We start from the raw sequence: 19809 nt of genomic DNA on the forward strand, positions 1-19809 counted from the left end.
GATTCTGCTAGAATAATCCAAGATCCCTTAGATGAAATGACACGGGTCTCTTTTGCCTTAATCAAGGTCCTGGTTCGAATCCAACATTGGACATGCAACAACATTAAAATTCTTAAAGAGAGTTTGCCGTCTACTTAAATTCCACGAGGTTCGATGGAATCACATTGAGATACCCAGTTTAAGCAAAAAAAAAAAAATGTGAGTCTGCTGGAACCACATTGAGGCACCATGATTTCGGCAAGCCACCCCGTAATACCAAACATACACTAAATAAATGGTACAGAGTTCTGTAGGACTCTCATAATTGAAGTTGTCATAATTTTCCTTCTTTTTGGCACAATATAGCCACTGATCTAAGTCCCTGAACAAAAGCTTTAACTAGTCCAAGTGGCAAAATAATCTGACAAGAATATCTAGGAAACACTGTTAAGAGATGCATTCAACTTAACCATTTTGAATAATCAGTTCTTTACAACTCTCTATTGCATTTACGTACCTGTGATTTTGTTCATCACATATTAATACAACTTTAAATAGCCTTTGTGGTGATTTGAAAGAACAAAAAATTTCGTTTGAAGAAAGTGGAAACTATAAATTATCCGACGAATAGGTTTCGAACAAATAAGGTAAGATCATCTTGTAGTCTCCAGATTGAAATCCAGTGTTGTGATCAACAAAGTAAGGAACCTGCAGAGAACCACTTTCATATTCATGTAAGGATTTAAATTGATAAAGTAGAGCATGACCAAGAAATATCAGAAAAACGCTAGCAAGATACGGAATAAGTGCCAAGTATTATTCAACAATTATTAAACATAACTGGTTTCTACTTTAGTTCTTCTAAAATGAATGGTTCAATTTCAATAAAAAAGGTAAGAGTTTATAACACATGATTTATAAGAGAATGAAGGAAGTGGATTTCAACAAGGTCATAGATTGTTACACATTTGTATGTATTTTACAAAGCCAAATCATCCTTGAGAAGGGTGCCTAGTACGGTACAAATGTAGTGATATGCCGGCAAAAAAAAACCAGAATTTCCAACTTTGGAAAATAAGCAAAAGATGTATTTAAGTTATATGCAATTTAAGTTCAAATAAATTCTTACTTCTTTGGATCCAGAAGCATCCAAGAGTAACTTCGTTCGTCGTGATCCTTCTCCTACATTTTGAAGAATGTAAGGAAGTTCCAATTCGCATAATGCCTCACGCACAATACGAGCATTCTAGAAAAATGAAATTTGAAATGTATAAAGTTAGAAGAAGAAATATACCCCAAAACAAAGTGAGAAATTAAGATAGTTGATTCTACTCGGGCATGGGTCAAACCATGACAATTATAGCAAATCTTATGATCCTAAATACTAACCCCATTGTTACAAATCAAATGCATCTCATGAGCATATTATATGAATGTGTTCTTTCGATCAAGGTTCAATTGAAAGGAATGATAAAGAACCCAAGGTTGAGCACATAGACAAAGTGTGCGTTTGGTTTCACGGTAGGGAGAGCCGAAAGTGATTTGAGACACATAAAATTGATTTTGACATGTTTGAGTTACTCCAAATGTGATTTTTACACTCAAATTTATTTTTTAACTTACTTTTACGTATCCAATCATAAATCATTTCACATTCAACTCCGATTCATTCAAAATCAATTTTTGTCCAAAAAAACCAAACAGACAAAGTCCTCTACATGTTTGCATTTCCTCCATAAATTGGAGATAGAAGAACATTATCTTACCGGGTTATTTTCATAGGAGAACAGCTCCAGCTTTCTAGGAGGAGGTTCAACCCTAGAACGTTCCCACAATGTCATTCCTCTACCTGCTCGTAGAATTGTTGGCATCCATCCAGTGAAGATAGTGCTGCGCAAGAGTGAGTTATTATGAGGAAATAAATCAAACATTGATCAACATATGAAATTTGAACTCAGTTTTCCTCCCTAAAATATGTATACCTCTCTAAAAGTCCCAATGATGGACTTCTCCCTTCTCCATATCGCTCGAACAAGTATTTTACAATATCGCCTACAACAAGAAACCAAGAAAGTACACAACATTCAATGGATTGAATTAGTTAAAATCATTAAAATGGACCATTAAGAAGGACTAATCCGAACTAGTAAACAACTATGAAAATGAAGGTGGTTTATGGCAATGCCACTAAATATAAGTAGAAAGAATAAGGAGAAAGCATCCTTTCTTACTTACTGCTTTCATACATGGAAACACCACTATTTTGATCAATGAGGAAAGGAAACCTACAAAAAGGACAACATTATGACTTATTTTATACAGACAAAATATTTTAAAAGATAAGGAGAACGTATTACACCAAGAATGAGTATGTTGAAAATGCATACATGCAACAAAAACGTAATAGAAATCAAGATGCTAGTCCTATTGAAGTTGTTATTCCAGGGTCAATCAGCATATAAAATAAAAAAATGAAATCTAAAAATTTGAGATGAGATGCTGATATGCCCTGAGAATAGTTAGTTAGAATGGCTATTTTTGGGTGGTTAGTGTTAAAGGTAGAGAACGAGTTTAATAAGGGGAGAGGGCAGCAGAGGCGACACGTTGAATTTTTATCATTTGGAAACTGAGTATCAGCTCAACTATAGAAAGGGCTCAGTTATGTTTGGATTGGCGGTAAGGGATGGAATGATGTGGAAGGGAATGATGAAATCAGCGTGTCAATTGCAGGGAATGGGTTGAAACTAGTGTTATCGATTGCGAATGGAGGAAAGCCAAAACCCACCATAAAATGCCATTTTGCAGCCAACATTCACAAATTGGCCAGGGAAGTTGTCATAAAATCCGCCACTGTAATCTACCATGGCACCATCATAGAGTGATAACTCCGTTCTATTCCATTTAAATCCACTCCATTCCATCACAAAGTATTTTTGGAAGAAGAGATTGTCAACACAATAAAGTATTCTTCATGTTTTCCCTTTATCTTTTTTCTTATCTCTCTGGAAATTCAGAATTTGTTTCTGATTCCTAACAGATACCCCCAAAAAAACAGCTTTTGTTTTTCAACACTCGACAATACTTCAATAAAATCAGAAACACTCAACAGATGAAAAGACATAAGAAAATTATCATAAAGAACAACATACATCTCTTTGCCACCAGTTTCTCTGACCACCTCTCTGTGTCTTACAGAACCTTTAGGACAAGGATAAACCTATTAATAACACCAACAGTAGTAATATTAAGGGAGCTGATAGCCATAAGTCAACCATAAATCATTTCTCAAGTCACAGGTAAGTATAACACTCAATAAAATTCTTTTGAAATTGGTGTGTAGCACCAACACTTCAGATTGAAGGTGTTTCAAGTGTCGGACACCGACACGACACTGACACATGTGGTTACATCCAATTACTTATATTTTCTCAAATTATTACGGGAATAAAAGTGTCAATGTCGTGTCTTGTATCCATGTCTTTGTCAGTGTTTCATACTTAATAGCATAAGGATTAAATTGTTTAAAAGCTAAAACACTAGATATTGAATAATAGTGCTCAAATGAGAGACAAAACTCACTCAAAAGAACAATAGATATTGAATGTTGTGTATACGATGAATCTGCGGCTAACCTCGACAGAAAGATCTAGTTCAGTCATGGCCTCCCGTACCCTTCTACAAAAAGGGCATGCCTCTGTTGACAAATAGTATGAAAGATTTAAAAAGGACAATTAAAAACTTCAATGATAAAAGAATAGTAGTAAAAACAAAAACAAAAAACAAAAAATTTATAAGTTTGAGAATCTTAGTTTGAATAAAGGTTCAGCTGTAGTACTAATAAATGAAACTTCTTCTAAAATGATATTGCATATCAACATTTAGACCAAGCCTGATGCTTGCACTAAAAAAGAAATAAATTAACTTCTGGAATGTTGACAAATTTCAATAACTAAGTCAAAGAAGAATACAAAAAATGTTGGCCTGTTATTAGCAATAGCATCACCAAGGATTCTTCGGTAGCAAAAACATACCAAATTCAAAAAGCTGCAAACTAATAGGAGGTTCTGAAGCTATCCCTTTACTCGATGCACTTTCAATTACAGATTTTCTTCCCCATGCAAACCTTGATGTGCTGGCCAAGGAAGATGTCGCTAGCTATCATCAAAACTCAAAGAGGTTTAGTCAGTTACACGGTGCATGCAAATGTTTTAGAATATTTTGGCCAAAAAATTCATTCTTCCTATAGTTTTTATAAAACATTTAAGCCGTTTACAACACATGTACTACTAAATACACATGTGATAAAGTAAAGTGCATTGCTATGATTTTAATACCAATAGTTCATATTCAGAAAAAAATATCAATAGCACTACAAAAGGGCTCTGGATTACTAACAAAGTAGTACTGCATATAAAGCCAATAACTAGTTATTAAGACTTAAATATAATTTCTATTCTCTGTATTTTCCCTCATTCACGATTTTGTTCTTTCAGTTTTCAAAATATCTGACATTTTCTCCAACTATGCATTTAGGACTGGTTTTCTATGATGTGGCAAGTGAAATGTTTATGTGACATTTTCTCCACCTATGCAACTAGAGAGTGTCTTGCAACAAATTTAGCTGTTTTTGCGATGTAGATTAATGTATATCTCGATGAAATGGATGTTTGTTGTTAAGTGAGAATCGACCTAGACAATGTCACATCATCAAAATTTAGTATTAAAATATATGTTCACGTTATCCACATCATCAAAATTTAGTATTAAAATGTATAGCTGGGAAAAAAAAAAGTCAGACAGTTTGAGACCCAAGGAACCAAAATCCATACAAAATAGACTGACCAAAATAGTATTTAAACCTTTAATTAAAATCGTAAAAGGGCAAAACAAGAGAGGTTACAAAAAAATTGGGGTCGGTTTGGAAGGGTTTTTTAAGAGGGCTAAGTCCATATTTTAATATACAACAACAACAACCAAGCTTTATCCTACTAAGTTGGGTTGGCTACATTGATTAATTTACGCCATAATGTCTATCATAAACCATATTTGGATCGAACTCATTAATCTCTAAATCTTTCCAAATAGTTTTTCTATGTCTTCCTCTACCTCTTGTAATCTGACTATCCTCCATCCGATCTACTCTCTTTACTACAAAATCTGCAGGTCTTCTCTCCACATGACCAAACCACCTAAGACTATTTTCTACCATCTTTTCCACTATAGTTGCTACTCCAACTCTCTCTAATGTCATCATTTCTAATCCTATCTTGTCTAGTCTTACCACACATCCAACATAACATCCTAATCTCCGCTACGCTTACTTTATTCTTGTGTTGGTTCTTAACCGTCCAACACTTTGTTCCATACAACATCGCCGGGTTTTAACATATACTTCATATTTTAAAATAATTGAAAGAATATCATGATATATGATCATATAGCATTTCAATCATACTCCATTCATTTGTAGAAACATTTCATAGCCCTCCCATCCCCCTCTTAAACCTGCTCCCAAACTGTTGGGGAATCCGCAGGCGCGCAGGAGTAAAAACAGGCCAATGCTCCTGGATGGAGACGCCACATTCCGACCTAAAACCTTAAGGCATTATGTATACGAGTATCTCCCTTATATATTTAACATTTTACTTATTGACAAACGATGTGAGACTTAACCAAAGCAAAGAGAGCCTTACAAAATAAAATTTCTTAGATTGTTAAAAGGGTTAACTCACCTCCAAAGCAAAATTACGTTGTCTAGAAGGATCTCCTCCCTGCCAATAAAATCATTAGATGAGAAACAGTAGCAACAAATAATAAAGAAGAGAAGATAATCAATGTAGTAGTATGTATGAATAAGAAAAATAAACTATATTCTAAAACATATTATGTCATGCAGAAAACACACAAAATTTAACTACTAATTAGTTTAATTTGGTGGAATTTGCATTTCAGGCATAGAGAGTTAAGAAAGAGTTAGTTACAGAGAAAAGCTTGAGCAAGGGACAGAGAAAGGAGAGAAAGGAGGAAGGAGTTGAACTTGAAGTGGATTGTTGTGGTGCATCATCTGAATTTGATTTTGCAAGAATTTTGAATCTGTTAATATTGGTTTTGCATTTGAGTTTAAGACTTGGAATTGGTATGCTGGGTGAAGTTATGCCGTAGAGAGTGTTGGGAACTGAGCATGAGTTGGTGCAGTGGAAGGACATGTTCTGTTTTTTTGGGGGCGGGACACACAACACAAGGCACAACAAGTCTCTCAAGATATTTTTTATATTTGTTTTTAGTTCTTTTTGTTCTCCTTTCCCAAAGGTTAGTTTGGGTAATTTGAAATATAAAGGCTCACACCTGTGAAGCCCCGATACTTCAAAATGGATGACATATCGTATCCCCTGCATATCATGTACTGATATCTGTCCGATATTTCCTGATACGTATTAGGAGAGTATCCGAAGATTAAATTTTATTTTTTTAAAAAATAATTATCTGATACTTCCCGATACGTATCAGGAGAGTATCCGATAATTATCATGCACCGATACCTGTCCCAATATTTCCCAATTAATGTTAACTAAAATAACTTAACTCTTGAGTACTGATGTGTTCTTTGTTGGATATAGTGCTTCTTTTTTGGATTGATAAAGTATAACACTAACGGATATAGTATAACACAGATGGTGCTCTTTTTGGGATATATTGTGTATGTAATTGACTAATCATCACTCTCTTAATCGTCAATATTATTTATATTTATGTTGATGTGCTACAAGTCTATGACTGATTTCTTTTGTTTGTTAATATATTTGCATATTAAAAAAATGGTTATAATTATATTGTACATTTAATTATATAATTTTTTTATTAACGTATCTTAGCCGTATCATATATTGATTTTTGAAATTTTACCGTATCAGTGCAGTATCGCATCCATATCGTATCTTGTATCCGTGCTTCACAGGCTCACACGAACGTTATCATGTCATGTGTACTTAAAAATCACTTTTTTTTATCAACTAGATCCTCACCCCAATGTCATATTTTTCTTTTTTTGTAACTTATTTTTTTTAGCAAAGACAAACTTACTGCATTTAATTCATAAACAGATAGTACAAGCTAATACATGGGGGCTAGGATTAGATAGAGCAGCTCTAGCAATGTTATGAGTCGCACTATTTGTTTACCTCCTAACAAACAATACTACATAGTCAGGGTTACTTCACAAGAGAGTTTTACATTCTGAAACTAAATCACCAATTTCGTTGAGTGGAAGATTAGTATTTCCTAGTAAATCAACCAAAAGTTTGCTATCTGTTTCAAAAGCAACATTGCGTAGGTCTTTGGAGATTGCCATTCTGAGGGATTCCAAAAAACCTATAGCCTCAGCTTCTAGGACGGTGGTCGACAAGAGTTTGAAATCGGACTTACCAAAAAGAAGATGACTTGAAGAGTGTCGAAAGTAAAAACCATAGCACATTACCGAGTTGCCATTGAGAAAAGTTGCGTCAACATTACACTTGATTGAGCCATGGGGAGGCTTTTCCCATTTTTTGTTACTTATTATTACTTTTATAAAATGAACTTATGTATAATACATGAGAAAATATTCCCTTAGTTCATTTTTACTCTTAGCTTTTGTAGAAAAAAGTTATTTTTATTTCCTTCTCTTTCTTTTTTCTGAGATGAATAAAACATTTATGTTTGTTTTCTCAGTAATATTGAGACTAAAATTCCATTATGTTAAGATAAATAAATAGGAATCTGAAATTCAAACATATACTCTTGCTTGCGTATTTTTTTTTAGTGGTCGGAGTTTGAAACCTTACATATATTATGCATTGTTCTTACCAACTGAGTTAAGCTTGCTTGTATATATAATAAAATACAACTAATATGAAATAATAATAGATAATTAAAAGTGTTAATATGAAAAACAACTAATTTTATCAAAATTACTAACAATAACAAAAAAAAAAAATATCAATTCCTTAAAAAAAAAAAAAAAATCAATAAAATATAAAAATTAAAGTTGAAAGTAAACAGGCGTATATGGCATTGCAGGAAGGAGTAGAAGAAGTGGGATGAGAGAATGTGGAAGAAATGAACAGTGATTGTTCTGTGTCTCTGCAAAGTGGAAATGACGAGAGGAGCATTATTCTCCCTCTTTCGCCGCAAAACCAAGTCACCGTTTTCTTTCTTTGCTCCTATTTTCTTCTCAACAACATCAACCTCTAAACTTAACATCTTCGATCGCCAACTCAAACGCAAACAGGTAGGTGTACCTTTCTCTCTCTCTAAATTCATTTTCATTCATTGCGTTAGATTGATTTGATGATATATGTTGTAATTGATGCAGCGTGATCGTGCCGCATGGTTAATGCCTCAAACAGATCCTTTACTTCACACCGTTGCTGATAATCTACTAGATCGCTTGCAGGCAAGTTCCTTCCTTCCTTCCTTCCTTCCTTATCCTTACTCATTCCATTATCTTTCTGAATAACAACTAATAAACTAGTTTAGTAAAATTAACTGTCTGAAGTAGATTATAAATATGAAATAATATATTTAATTAATTTATCTTTTTTCAATTAAGATTGTAAGGGTAGAAGAATTGAGATAAATATTGACAAGTTATAAGCTTTAAGAGCTGGTTTTGATTAAGCTTATTTTGAGCTTATGCAAATAAGTTAGCTTTTATGTATATTATTCATAAGTTTGTAAATGTATTTTATGAAAAAACATTTTATAAAGAAACAATTTTTGTTAGTGAGAACTTATAAATTAACATACAAACTTATTTATTTGCATAAGCTTAAAATAAGCCTAATCCAAACAGGCCCATAAGTTACTTGAATTAGCTTATCAAAAACGCTATAAGCTAGTAAAAATAAGTTATAAACTATAAGCTCACGAGAAAGTGACAATTGCCAAACATGTATTTTTTAGTTAAATGAGCTTATAAGACATATATTATAAGCTAAAATGGGATTTGCCAAACATAGTATAGACGTCATCAGGATCCAATAAAAATCAGGTCAGATGCCCAATAAGTTGACGTAAAAGACAGACAAATTTTGAATTTGTAGGGTTTGAATCAAAACAAAAACACCTTATAGGTGTAAAACCAAAAAACACAATAATTCCAATGGCTAAAATCGTGTTTAAACCATTATGTTATTATGGTATGATTATGCTTTTAGTCCTACAAATATAGATTTTTGCTTTTAGTTCCTGTAAAATTTTGTTTGTTTTTATTCCTTCATAAAAAATGATATATTTGGAAGGACTAAAACAAACATTATATTACTATTATCTACTTCAATTAATATCTGTGTTTTCTGTTTAGGATTGTAAGAAGACTTTTCCTTCAGCTTTATGTTTGGGAGGCTCATTGCAAGCTGTCACACGTTCTATTCGCGGCCGCGGTAATGAATTAACTTCATCCAGTGCCTTAATCTACATTGCAGTAGTACCACGCTTTAAAATTGTAGTGTAGCAGCAACACAACTATTTTCATGTAGGTCACCACTTTGAAAATGAGTAACATTACTCTCATGATTTGTTATTAGAGTATTGAAAAGATGGTAACAGAGAGTGTGTTGCTTTTTGCTCCAATAGTACCTAATTGTGGAATGTTTTTCAGTTTTCAACTAATTGAGTAGGGTGACATTATTGTGAAAATGATTGATTCCAGGTGGCATAGAGAAGCTCATTGTCATGGATGCATCCCATGACATGGTACAGCGTTGTAAAAATGATTACCTTGCATCTAACAATGAAACCATTGAGACGACATTTGTGGTTGGTGACGAAAAATTCTTGCCTATCAAAGAAAGGTAAAAGAGTTAGCTTTGTATTTAATTATAATTTTATGCTTAATGTGTAATGATGATTTTACACTTGACATTGGTTTGATATTACAATTTTCCTTTTGAATTGTGTTACATGTATCATTCCAGCTCAGTGGATTTGGTTGTTAGTTGCTTGGGGCTACACTGGACTAATGATCTGCCAGGAGCAATGATACAAGTAAACTTTCTTATACTGTTGTGGTCATTGATGTGCTTATTGGCTTGATTTGTATTTGACTTCACCGTTTTCTGTTATTGTCTCAAAAAGAGCATCAAATGATGCTAGAAAAATGCATGGTGGCAATATTTATTCTATCACTTCCTTCTTCTATCTTAGATAAAGGTTGACCTCGGCTATTCCAAATGCAATCTAGTGGAATTTGTGCACCTTAAGTGCAGCTGTATGTCTTTGCTTTTAGCCGTACATACGAAACTTTTATATGCAAATCTCCTTTCTTTCACGTTATCCAAATTTCAGTTATGATGTCATATATTATTATTCTAATGTGATATTTCTGTTTGGCAGTCTATGTTGGCATTGAAGCCTGATGGCCTATTTTTAGCAGCTATCCTCGGAGGAGAAACATTAAAGTGACTGTTACTATATTTTGAGATTTATTTGGAACACCAATGTATGTATGGAGCTTTTTTATGACATTTGTGCTGCTATCAGGGAACTCAGAATAGCTTGTACTATAGCACAAATGGAACGTGAAGGAGGAATCAGTCCCCGAATTTCACCTTTAGCACAGGTATGCATTATTGCAAAACCTATTTATTTAGTAGTTAAGATCCTTAGCATTTTGAATGAATGTAATGATGTTTCTTTCAAATAGAATAGTGTGGTTCTGTTAGACTTAGACCCCCGATTCATAATACTAAGACCCACACTTGGAGAGTGTAGACAAGGAAATCTAGGATTTGTAAACAGGGGTGGGTTAACTAGTGAAGATCGGTTACACAGTTAATTTTGTTTATCATTTAATAGGTTGTAATTCTGTTCTGTCATTTTGTTACCTGAATTTTCTGAGGTAGTTATCTTACCTTGGCTGAGCGGGAATTTACAGGGATCCCATAGTAATCTTTATGGGGAACTTTTTGGGTGTCTAGTAGAAACCGATGTCACTTTCCTCGTGAGAGCTTAGCTCTGGGGATTGATGTGTACAAGTTCGCTGCATTGTTATTGTAAGCTTTGCAGAATGCAATAAAGTTGTTTTTTTCAAAACAACATAGCTAACTTAATGTCATATTAAATGATGACCAATCCTTGTCAGTTGGCACTCTTAAAAAATGAAGTTCACGTTTTTGTTTGAAAATGAACTTAGTTTAGAAGCAATTAGTTTGGAGCTATGTTATTTGAAACAAAATGGGACAATTTAGTTGGTTAACACAGTCCAAATACATGGTTTTTTGTTTTGTTTTGAAGAAGCTAAACTGCACACCCAGATTGGCACCGGGGAGAATTGAACCTGAGACCTTGAGGAGGAGAATACTCCAAGGTCCCTAGCAAACACCACCAGGCCAACCCAAGTGGGATTCAAATACATGGTTAATTACATTAGTCGATGATTAATGAAGATAACAAGGTGTCATAACTAATTAATCATCCATTGAACACAATTAACCATCGTTTTGATTTGAACATCATTAACCTTGATTTTCTGAGAACACAAATCGTGGTCAATGAATATCATGTATATCTGAACCTCTAGTGAATCACGGCTGCCGCGGCAGCCATACACTACTCAATACGGTGTCATATCCAGTATTAGGGTTGTGGTGGTAGCGCTGTTCATGGCAGGACAATCACAGATATGGCGTGAACCAGAAACGCGACAAGAAGCAACTTCAGTAATTTAAATGCAAAATGTCAGAAGTTTCCTCGGTTTTGAACTGTTTAGGGTTATTTTGAGTTTTTCACCTTTGTAATTTTTTAAGTATTCCCTCCGTCTCACAATAGGTGTGCTTTTTTCTAATTTTCTTTGTCTCAAATTATTTGTCCCTTTTATAATACCAATACCACATTTATTATTCTTTTCCACTAACATGCCCTTATTTATTGCACTTCAATCATCTATAACTACTTCACTAACTATGATTGGTGTTTTAGTAAATGAAACATGTTTTACCATTGAAATCAACACTATTAATAATTTTCTTGATACCCGTGTAAAACCCAAATGGGACACCTGATATGAGACAGAGGGAGTATCACTTATCATGACCATTCTTCATATATGCAGCGCTCAGTTTTGCTTTAAAGGAAATCTCTGCGACCACCTGATTCTCTTATCTGCAACCATTCTCACATTCTCTGCATCCATTCCCTGTTCTCTCCTACAAAGTTTCGCTCTTCTCTGCAACCATTTTTTTTCTTCCCTGATCCTTTCTTCTCTGCGCATCCTTTCTTTGTGGTCTGTTTTTTTTAAAACATTCTTTGTGCTCTGTTTTTTTTTAAACATTCTTTGTTCACTGTTTTTCTGTTTTATTTTTTAGCCTTGTAGGCTAAAACTTACTTTCTGTTTTGCATTATATTATGTCTGAATATTAGTACCAATGTACTTTGATGGTTAGTTATGAGTATGCGTTTAGTTGTGTATTATTCAATTTTTTAGACATCATCATATGTGTACTGTATGAAATGTTTATATTATTTCCTTAGATTCAACATAGCTATAGTGTTTTGGGGGTCAGCTGCTATGCTATGCTATATGCTACTGACTACATAGATTTGAACACATCAATATCATGGTGAATGACTTTCAAAATCGCGGTTAATTACGTTCAGTAGATGGTTAATGAGTTGCAGCACCTAGTTATATTCATTAACCATCTACCAAACGTAATTAATCACATATTTTTGATGCGTTAACCATCTAAGTTGTCACAATTCGTTCTCAAATTTGTGTATCAAAATATAATTTTGCGTAAGCTTGTTTGTCAGTATCTTTCATTGTAATATTAGTCTTGCTTACCTTTTTATGATCTGTTGCTTAATCTGGCTAGTTTTAACTTTAATGCGTGTAAAGAATAGTTGTATTTCTTATGAGTAAAAATATAAAGCTGGAAGCCTCAGCTGAGAGCCCCTTTTGTCCTCCATTTTTAGGTTCGAGATGCTGGGAATCTTTTAACTAGGGCAGGTTTCAACCTTCCAGGTGTTGATGTTGATGAGTATACAGTTAAATATCCAAGTGGTGAGTGTTTCAACTTGGTTCTATAATTGAATTATTGTAAATGCATGACCTGAATTAATCAAGTTTTGAGATCTCCTCAAAGTTTATCTACTGAGATACTTCCGTAGTTTGGAATTCCAGCTATGGTTGATGACCAAATTAGAAGTTAATTGTCGTGATATGAGCAGGGCTGTGTTTAGTGCTGACGAAATAGGTGTATAGGAAGTAAATAATGGTCATAAGGAGTATGGTGGCTTTATATAAGTTATAGGCTAAAACGCACTTTTTGCCCCCTAAGTTTCAAAATGTTGCAATTTTGGCCCCCTATTAAAAAAAATAGCATTTTTGACCCCCTTCGTCCAAAAATTGCTGAGAAGAGGCCACGTGTCCCAAAAAAAGGGGCCATAATTGCAACTTTTTCTAAAGATAAGGGGTCAAAAAGCATATTTCCCTTATGTTAAAGGGTCAAAAGAGCATATTTCCCTAAACATGGGGGGTCACTTTTGCCATTTTTTTTAATAGGGGGCCAAAATTGCAACATTTTGAAACTTAAGGGGCAAAAAGTACAGTTTAGCCTAAGTTATAATAAGATTCTTTCAAGTTGTCACCAGTTCTTTATAATATATGACTTCAATAACCTTCTTACTCTTGTGATTCATATTTGTAACGGTTCTCATCTCTTCTTAGTGCAGCCCTCGAGCTTATAGAGCATCTCCGTGCAATGGGTGAAACAAATGCACTTTCCGAAATGAATGCGGTAAAGTTTTTCTTTTCTTTCATACCAATGATTGCTGAATAGAATTTCATTTTATCAAATGGTGAACCTTGGTTTTTGTTTTATCTAATCTTGAAATGAAGTTGTGCATAAATGAAACAGATCCTGAAGCGGGACACAGCCTTAGCAACTGCAGCGATTTATGATTCAATGTTTGCTTCAGAAGATGGCACTGTACCTGCAACCTTCCAGGTAATCAAAATAGAAGCATATTTTTTTGCATAAGAAAACCAGACGTGTTTATCAAAACTATCTTTATAACACTAGTGTTTTAGAAACCAGACTAGTCCCAAAAACCAGTAAGAAGAGTGGCTCAAGCTTATAATTTTCAACTGGGTTTTTTCAGTACATGTATTTTTTACACAGTAAATAAGATTTATATCAAAGTAAAATCATGGAAAAGGACATTATATCTCTAACTCTAACGTGATCAAATCATCAAATTGTTTCATACCACATACAATGTCAAAAAAAAATATGAAAGTACACATCATGACCAAAGGGACAACAATCTTTCCTCTTTTTATTTTTGAGTAGGACAAAAGATAAAGTACATTCATATTTGTGGGTTCTTCCAATCCTTTTGAGTCGTGTAATTGATGATGATTATTGCTACATCTTTTGATTCAAGTACCTTAAGAAATCTAGTATTTCATGCTTTCTATCGTAAAATTGCTATTAGTTTTTAGATCAGTATAGCATGTGTTAGATATGAAAACAGTATTTATGGCCATTATATCCAAAAGAAACTGAACCAATTCAGCTGGGACCAGTTTGCATGGGTTGAGCCATTGAACACCAGGTTTCTGAGGTTTGATTATGGTCAATGGACCAATTCTTGGTCTTCCTGCTCCAAACATTCTGTTCAGTACACACAAATAATTTAGGGAATATGAAAATGCTCAAAAGAATATTCTACTCTCTTTGCTTGTTAAAGTTAAAAAAAAAAACTCCATGAAAATTTAATTGACATAAAGTTAATGAGTTGGATCCAAACATGGTTTATGATTGAACATTATGGCGTAATTTGACCAATGTAGCCGACCCCATTTAGTGGGATAAGGATTGGTTGTTGTTGGTTTGTTGTGTCCTTCCATATTTAAACCCGGTCGTTTAACTCCTTGAAAATTTAATCAGCCATAAACCAACAATGAATCTTTATACAACAGGGTTTAAGTATGGAAGGACAAAATCAGGGAACAGAGAACCAGAATATGTTAATATGTCTTGTGCATAGGATGTTGTGATGCAAAATAATAACCTTATAGTTTTGTTTATACTACTAATTATAATATGATCAACGAAATGCCATACCACTTATACTCCATTGATTTTTCTTCTCAACGAAATTCATACTCTACTTCATAGTAGAAGACTAGACGTGTTCCATTTCTTTTGCTCCGAGAGAGGCAAATTGTTGTGCTCATATGCTTGTCCAATATGGGCATTCAACTCAATTTCATATTACCGTAGTTGATTATGTTCCTGCCTATGCGTACAGCTTATTGTAACGTGTGACGCTGGTGGTGTTTATCATTAATAAATTAGCCTTTCCTATCAAAAAAATTTATAAACAATATGGTCATTAATATGTTTATATAGGTTATATACATGACGGGGTGGAAGGAACATTCTTCTCAACAGAAACCAAAACGAAGAGGATCAGCTACTGTTTCTTTCAAGGATATTCAAAAGCAGTTTGGCAACCAGAGTTGATTTTTTTTTTTTCCTTTCACTTGATTCTCTCCCTTATGTATCAAGGCAATAAAATTTATGAGCACTCTTCCCAGTATCGGTTGTATATCAAAGTTTTAATTTAATTTATGTATCAAGACATTTAAATTGATGAGCACTCTTCATTAGTATGTTATATATCAAATGCTGGTACCTTTTTTTCTTTCTTTCTAAGATATCAAATGTTGGTGCTTGTTATGTTTGATACACAACATTTTTTATTACACAGTACATTATATTTACTTGATATATATTTTTCCCTTCAAAATTCACCAATTCACCATTAAATATACTTAGTCTAGCATTGCAGTAGTAGTAACAACAACAATTATTATTATTATAAGTCAGGAATTAACAACAACAACAACAAAATGATTGATGAATACATTTTTTGTCGTAGAGCCTCTGAACCATAAAAGTAGGAGATGTCACATCTCCATCTGAAACCTTAACGTTTTAGATATATAGGTGATCTATCTTATATTGAAAGAGGAAACCATTTCGTAAGTAATGCTAGAAACCACTCACGCTTGAAATTCAACAATCTCCCTTTCAAGTGTGATTTCACACCTCCCATACTTGATCCAAACATAGAGATCTCACTCCTGTTCGCCCACCAAGTGGAACCAAGACTCTGGTACCACTGGTTAGGGAGCTTGGAGGAGTGATGAGAGCAAAAATATATCAATGCTTTAGGACCACCAGAAAGGGAGACAACACATCTTCCCTAAAATCTTAATATTCTTTAGCTTAATACATCATTAGATCCCTCAACTTATTTTTGGTTTTTATTTTGGTCCCCTAACTTTAAAGTGTCTCAATTTGGTCCCATAACTCTTATGCCGTTTACCATTTTGATCTTCTCCGTTAGTTTTTTGATGTTTAATATTTTTAATATCATTATAACCGTTCGATTGCAGGTTCATAGTATATTATGGTGAACCACCCGTATCTAATTTTTCCTATTCTTCCTCTCCTTCCCTAATCTTTCTCTGATTATTCAAATTTGATACCCATGTCAATTTCTACCTCCATTGCAGCCACCAACAACACAATTAATAGAAATAAATCATCATAAACACATAATAAAACCCAATCATCAATCCTGACCAAAAAAAAAACCCCAATCATCAAATCTTCATCAAAAACTTCATCAATTTTGCAACAACATGAATCAGAAAAAACCCAATCAATCCCAGCAACAACAAACACAAAAAATCAAACCCAATCATCTAAAATAAATTGCACAGCAACAACAACACACATAAAATCAAACCCAAATTCATCTCATCTATTATCACCAAAAAACACAAACAAAAAAAAAAAAACTTATTGCAACACAAAAAATCGTACACCCTCTCACTCTATCATCATCAACAAAACAAAATCAATTTCTCAAAACCCATTTAAAATTCAAAATCCATTATCACTACAAAACTCATCATCAACATAGAATCTCTACAACGACGTATTCTCAAAACCCATTAGACAAGGGAACCATCTTATTAAGGAAAGGAAAGAGAATATAGTTAATAAGGAAACTATAGATTTAATGGTTGCTATTATTTGAGATCCATTTTGTCAAAAAAAAAAAAAAATTATTTAAGATCCAAAAAAAGAGACAAAATCAAAGTAGTAATTAAATTTTATATGATTTGCGGTTCTGACATTTGAGTGGCTTTTATTTCTAATGGATTCAATTCAAACTAAATTTCATAACTGTTGTGTTTTTAAAGGTATCCAATTATAGAGGAAGAAGGTGAAAGACAAGATATGTGAGAATTGAGAAACAAAAGAAACTGGGTTTTTGTTTGGTTTGTGAGTGACGGTGATGATTGTTGTTGTTGGTGAATAGAAAAAAAAATTGAGAGTGGAAAGATGATGGTGAAGATTATAATTTTGTTGAAGATGATGATAAAAAGATGTTCATTGTACCCTCTATGATCCAACAATCTTCATTTAAAAAAAGATCAAATGGTTAAAATTAAAACATTTAATAAAGTCTATGGTAGACCACCTACAAATTGGTTCACCTAAGACATTTAAGGTTAAAAACTAACGGAGAGGACCAAAATGGTAAATGGCAGAAGAGTTATGGGACCAAATTGAGACACTTTATAGTTAGGGGACCAAAATGAAAACCAAAAATAAATTAAGGGATTAAATGATGTATTAAGCCTATTCTTTATTTATAAATCCAACAACATTGCATTCATTTATAGTTTTTTTAATGACAAATATTAATAATTAGTTGTTAGAATTCACTTTGGATTTGAAGCCATAACCTCCAATTTTTAACTCTTGGCTCAAACCTCTCCAATTTCTTAACTCTTAGCTCAAACCAACTGAGCCCCACTCAAAAACAAAACGTATGTGAAACTTAACCACTCACACTTAAAACTCAACACATTTATAATTAATTAGCTTTTCGTAAAACAATGTAAGATATATACTAGTAACAAAAATATTTTTAAATTCCTAAAATATATATTCTAGTTTTTTTACATGAAGATATAAATAATAGTTAATAGTGCCAAAAGTTTGTGTATTACCAATGAATAAAGCATAATATTGTGAAACAAATGTCTCATATTTTATTCGAAAAATAAATTAAAAACTTATATTATTCTTATGACTCGTTATGTAATCAAGATGTAAAAATAATTGATTTTTTTATTGAGAAAATGGCTTGCTAAAATAAGATTGAAAATATGGAAAAACATAAAACAATGAGTTAAATACATAACAAATTTTGTCCCCGTGAGTTTCTCAGTTGGAGATGGACATTAGATAATATATGCATGGGTCGGGGTTCAGACCCCAGACACCCTACTTATTCACATTTCTAGTCACTAGGCTATTTGAAAGAAAGAAAATATATAACAAATTTTATTGCAATGTCCCACCAACAAAAAGAAAAGAAGAATCTCATATTAGACAACAAAATCCAAAAAAAAATTCAACAAAAGAATGATAAGACAATCTTAAAATTGAGAACAAACTCTTAAAACATTTACTTTTTTTTTCTTTTTTGCTTGTATTATCTAATATTCCTTTTTTAAAGTTGTGTATAGTAGATAGAGTAAGACGAGGTAATGAGTTTAGGGATGACATATTAGGGTTTTGTATGTCAAACAAAGTATTTTTAGAGCATATTGAGCGCAAGAAGAGTCAATTCTCTGATTTCATTGAATTCTTGTTATTGTGCAAAATGTGCTTTAAAAATACTTTGATGGTATAAGATCAGGCTGAACTTGCTCTGCTTCCGCATTGCATAGATATGAAGAATTTCTCCCTTTCTTTTCTAGCATCATGGTGAGAAACAACCAAAATAAGAATCATAATTTAATTTTAAATCATCGTGCATTTGTTCAAGACAATTTTTAATCCGTTAATCCATATTACATCCATCCGTTAGAGAATCCTACAAAAATTTGTGTATATCCTCCATCCGAGGGAAAACTATCATGTGAGGGCGTTAAAGATGAAAAGAGAAATGATAACGAAGAACAAATACAAGTTTGTTGAAGTATTGATCAAGATTTACAAAGAAAATGGCCTAAATTTCGTTACATGGGAGAGATGCAATAACCTAGTGCATTTGTGGATCATCGATTCCACAACTCAGGCAATCGCAGACAGGATAGTCTTTAATGAAAATGCAAATTAGTCCCTGAAACGATTTGAAAGATTTTTTATGATACAATCAAGTGGCGCAATTTCATGGGGAATTCTCAAATCTAAAGCATGGTGATAAAAAAATGTTTGAACAATTTTTTTTTTAAAATTACAATCTCTCTGAATATGATACAGTACCAAATTTTTATACTACCTTATCTGGTTTGCTCCAAAATGAAATAATTTTTTTTTAAGGAAAAATGAAATAATTTTTTGTTTCTTCTTTGAATATTATGTGCTTCAGATATTTCTTTCTTGATTTGTTTTGGGGTTATGTTGGATTTTAATTTTTTTTAACTAGAAATTAAGCACTTTTTAATTTGGTACTCATCCAACTCTTTTTAGGCATAGAACATCTAAATTTAAATTGACAAAAGTGCTTAATTTCTCTCAACCAAATTTTCTTCATATTCAAGAGTCAGATATTAAACCTTTGATCCATAGTTGGTTTAGATATCAAAGAAAATTGTACAAAAGTTGTTTGGGATACACTCTCACCATACATACGAGAACTATGTGCTCTCTTGTTTCATGTAATCAATTCTCAAATTTTAGTACAAACAAGTTTATTATTTAAAAAACACAATGAAATATCTAACATAAAATAAAAGACAATTTTCAACAC

The 19809-nt window shown here is 33.0% G+C and overlaps 2 protein-coding genes across 3 annotated transcripts; one reads left to right on the forward strand and one right to left on the reverse strand.

Moving 5' to 3' along the window:
• Positions 1–414: 414 nt before the first annotated feature.
• Positions 415–6218, reverse strand: LOC146934932 (Thioredoxin family protein). Of its 2 annotated transcripts, XM_085750178.1 has the most exons (10): positions 5961–6218; positions 5712–5750; positions 4011–4134; positions 3612–3673; positions 3129–3196; positions 2215–2264; positions 1962–2031; positions 1746–1869; positions 1109–1225; positions 415–687 (listed from the first exon to the last, which is right to left on the reverse strand). In XM_085750178.1, exons 1-10 carry the CDS (start codon positions 6183–6185, stop codon positions 589–591), a joined length of 978 nt encoding a protein of 325 aa, XP_085606304.1. In that variant the 5' UTR covers positions 6186–6218; the 3' UTR covers positions 415–588. The 2 variants fall into 2 exon arrangements, with proteins under 2 accessions (XP_085606304.1, XP_085606305.1); XM_085750179.1 differs by lacking the exon at positions 3129–3196 and having other exon boundaries at positions 3559–3673.
• A 1818-nt stretch (positions 6219–8036) lies between these two features.
• LOC146934933 (S-adenosyl-L-methionine-dependent methyltransferases superfamily protein) lies at positions 8037–15618 on the forward strand. Its single transcript, XM_085750180.1, has 11 exons — positions 8037–8245; positions 8330–8410; positions 9320–9398; positions 9668–9809; positions 9933–10002; positions 10351–10415; positions 10498–10576; positions 12931–13018; positions 13690–13754; positions 13875–13964; positions 15375–15618. The coding sequence occupies exons 1-11, from the start codon at positions 8111–8113 to the stop codon at positions 15486–15488; spliced, it is 1008 nt and encodes a 335-aa protein (XP_085606306.1). The 5' UTR covers positions 8037–8110; the 3' UTR covers positions 15489–15618.
• Positions 15619–19809: the final 4191 nt, after the last annotated feature.

This window comes from Medicago sativa, chromosome 3, assembly GCF_051527215.1.
Source record: "Medicago sativa cultivar Bolivia chromosome 3, Bolivia_mono, whole genome shotgun sequence".
NCBI classification, from domain to species: Eukaryota; Viridiplantae; Streptophyta; class Magnoliopsida; order Fabales; family Fabaceae; genus Medicago; species Medicago sativa.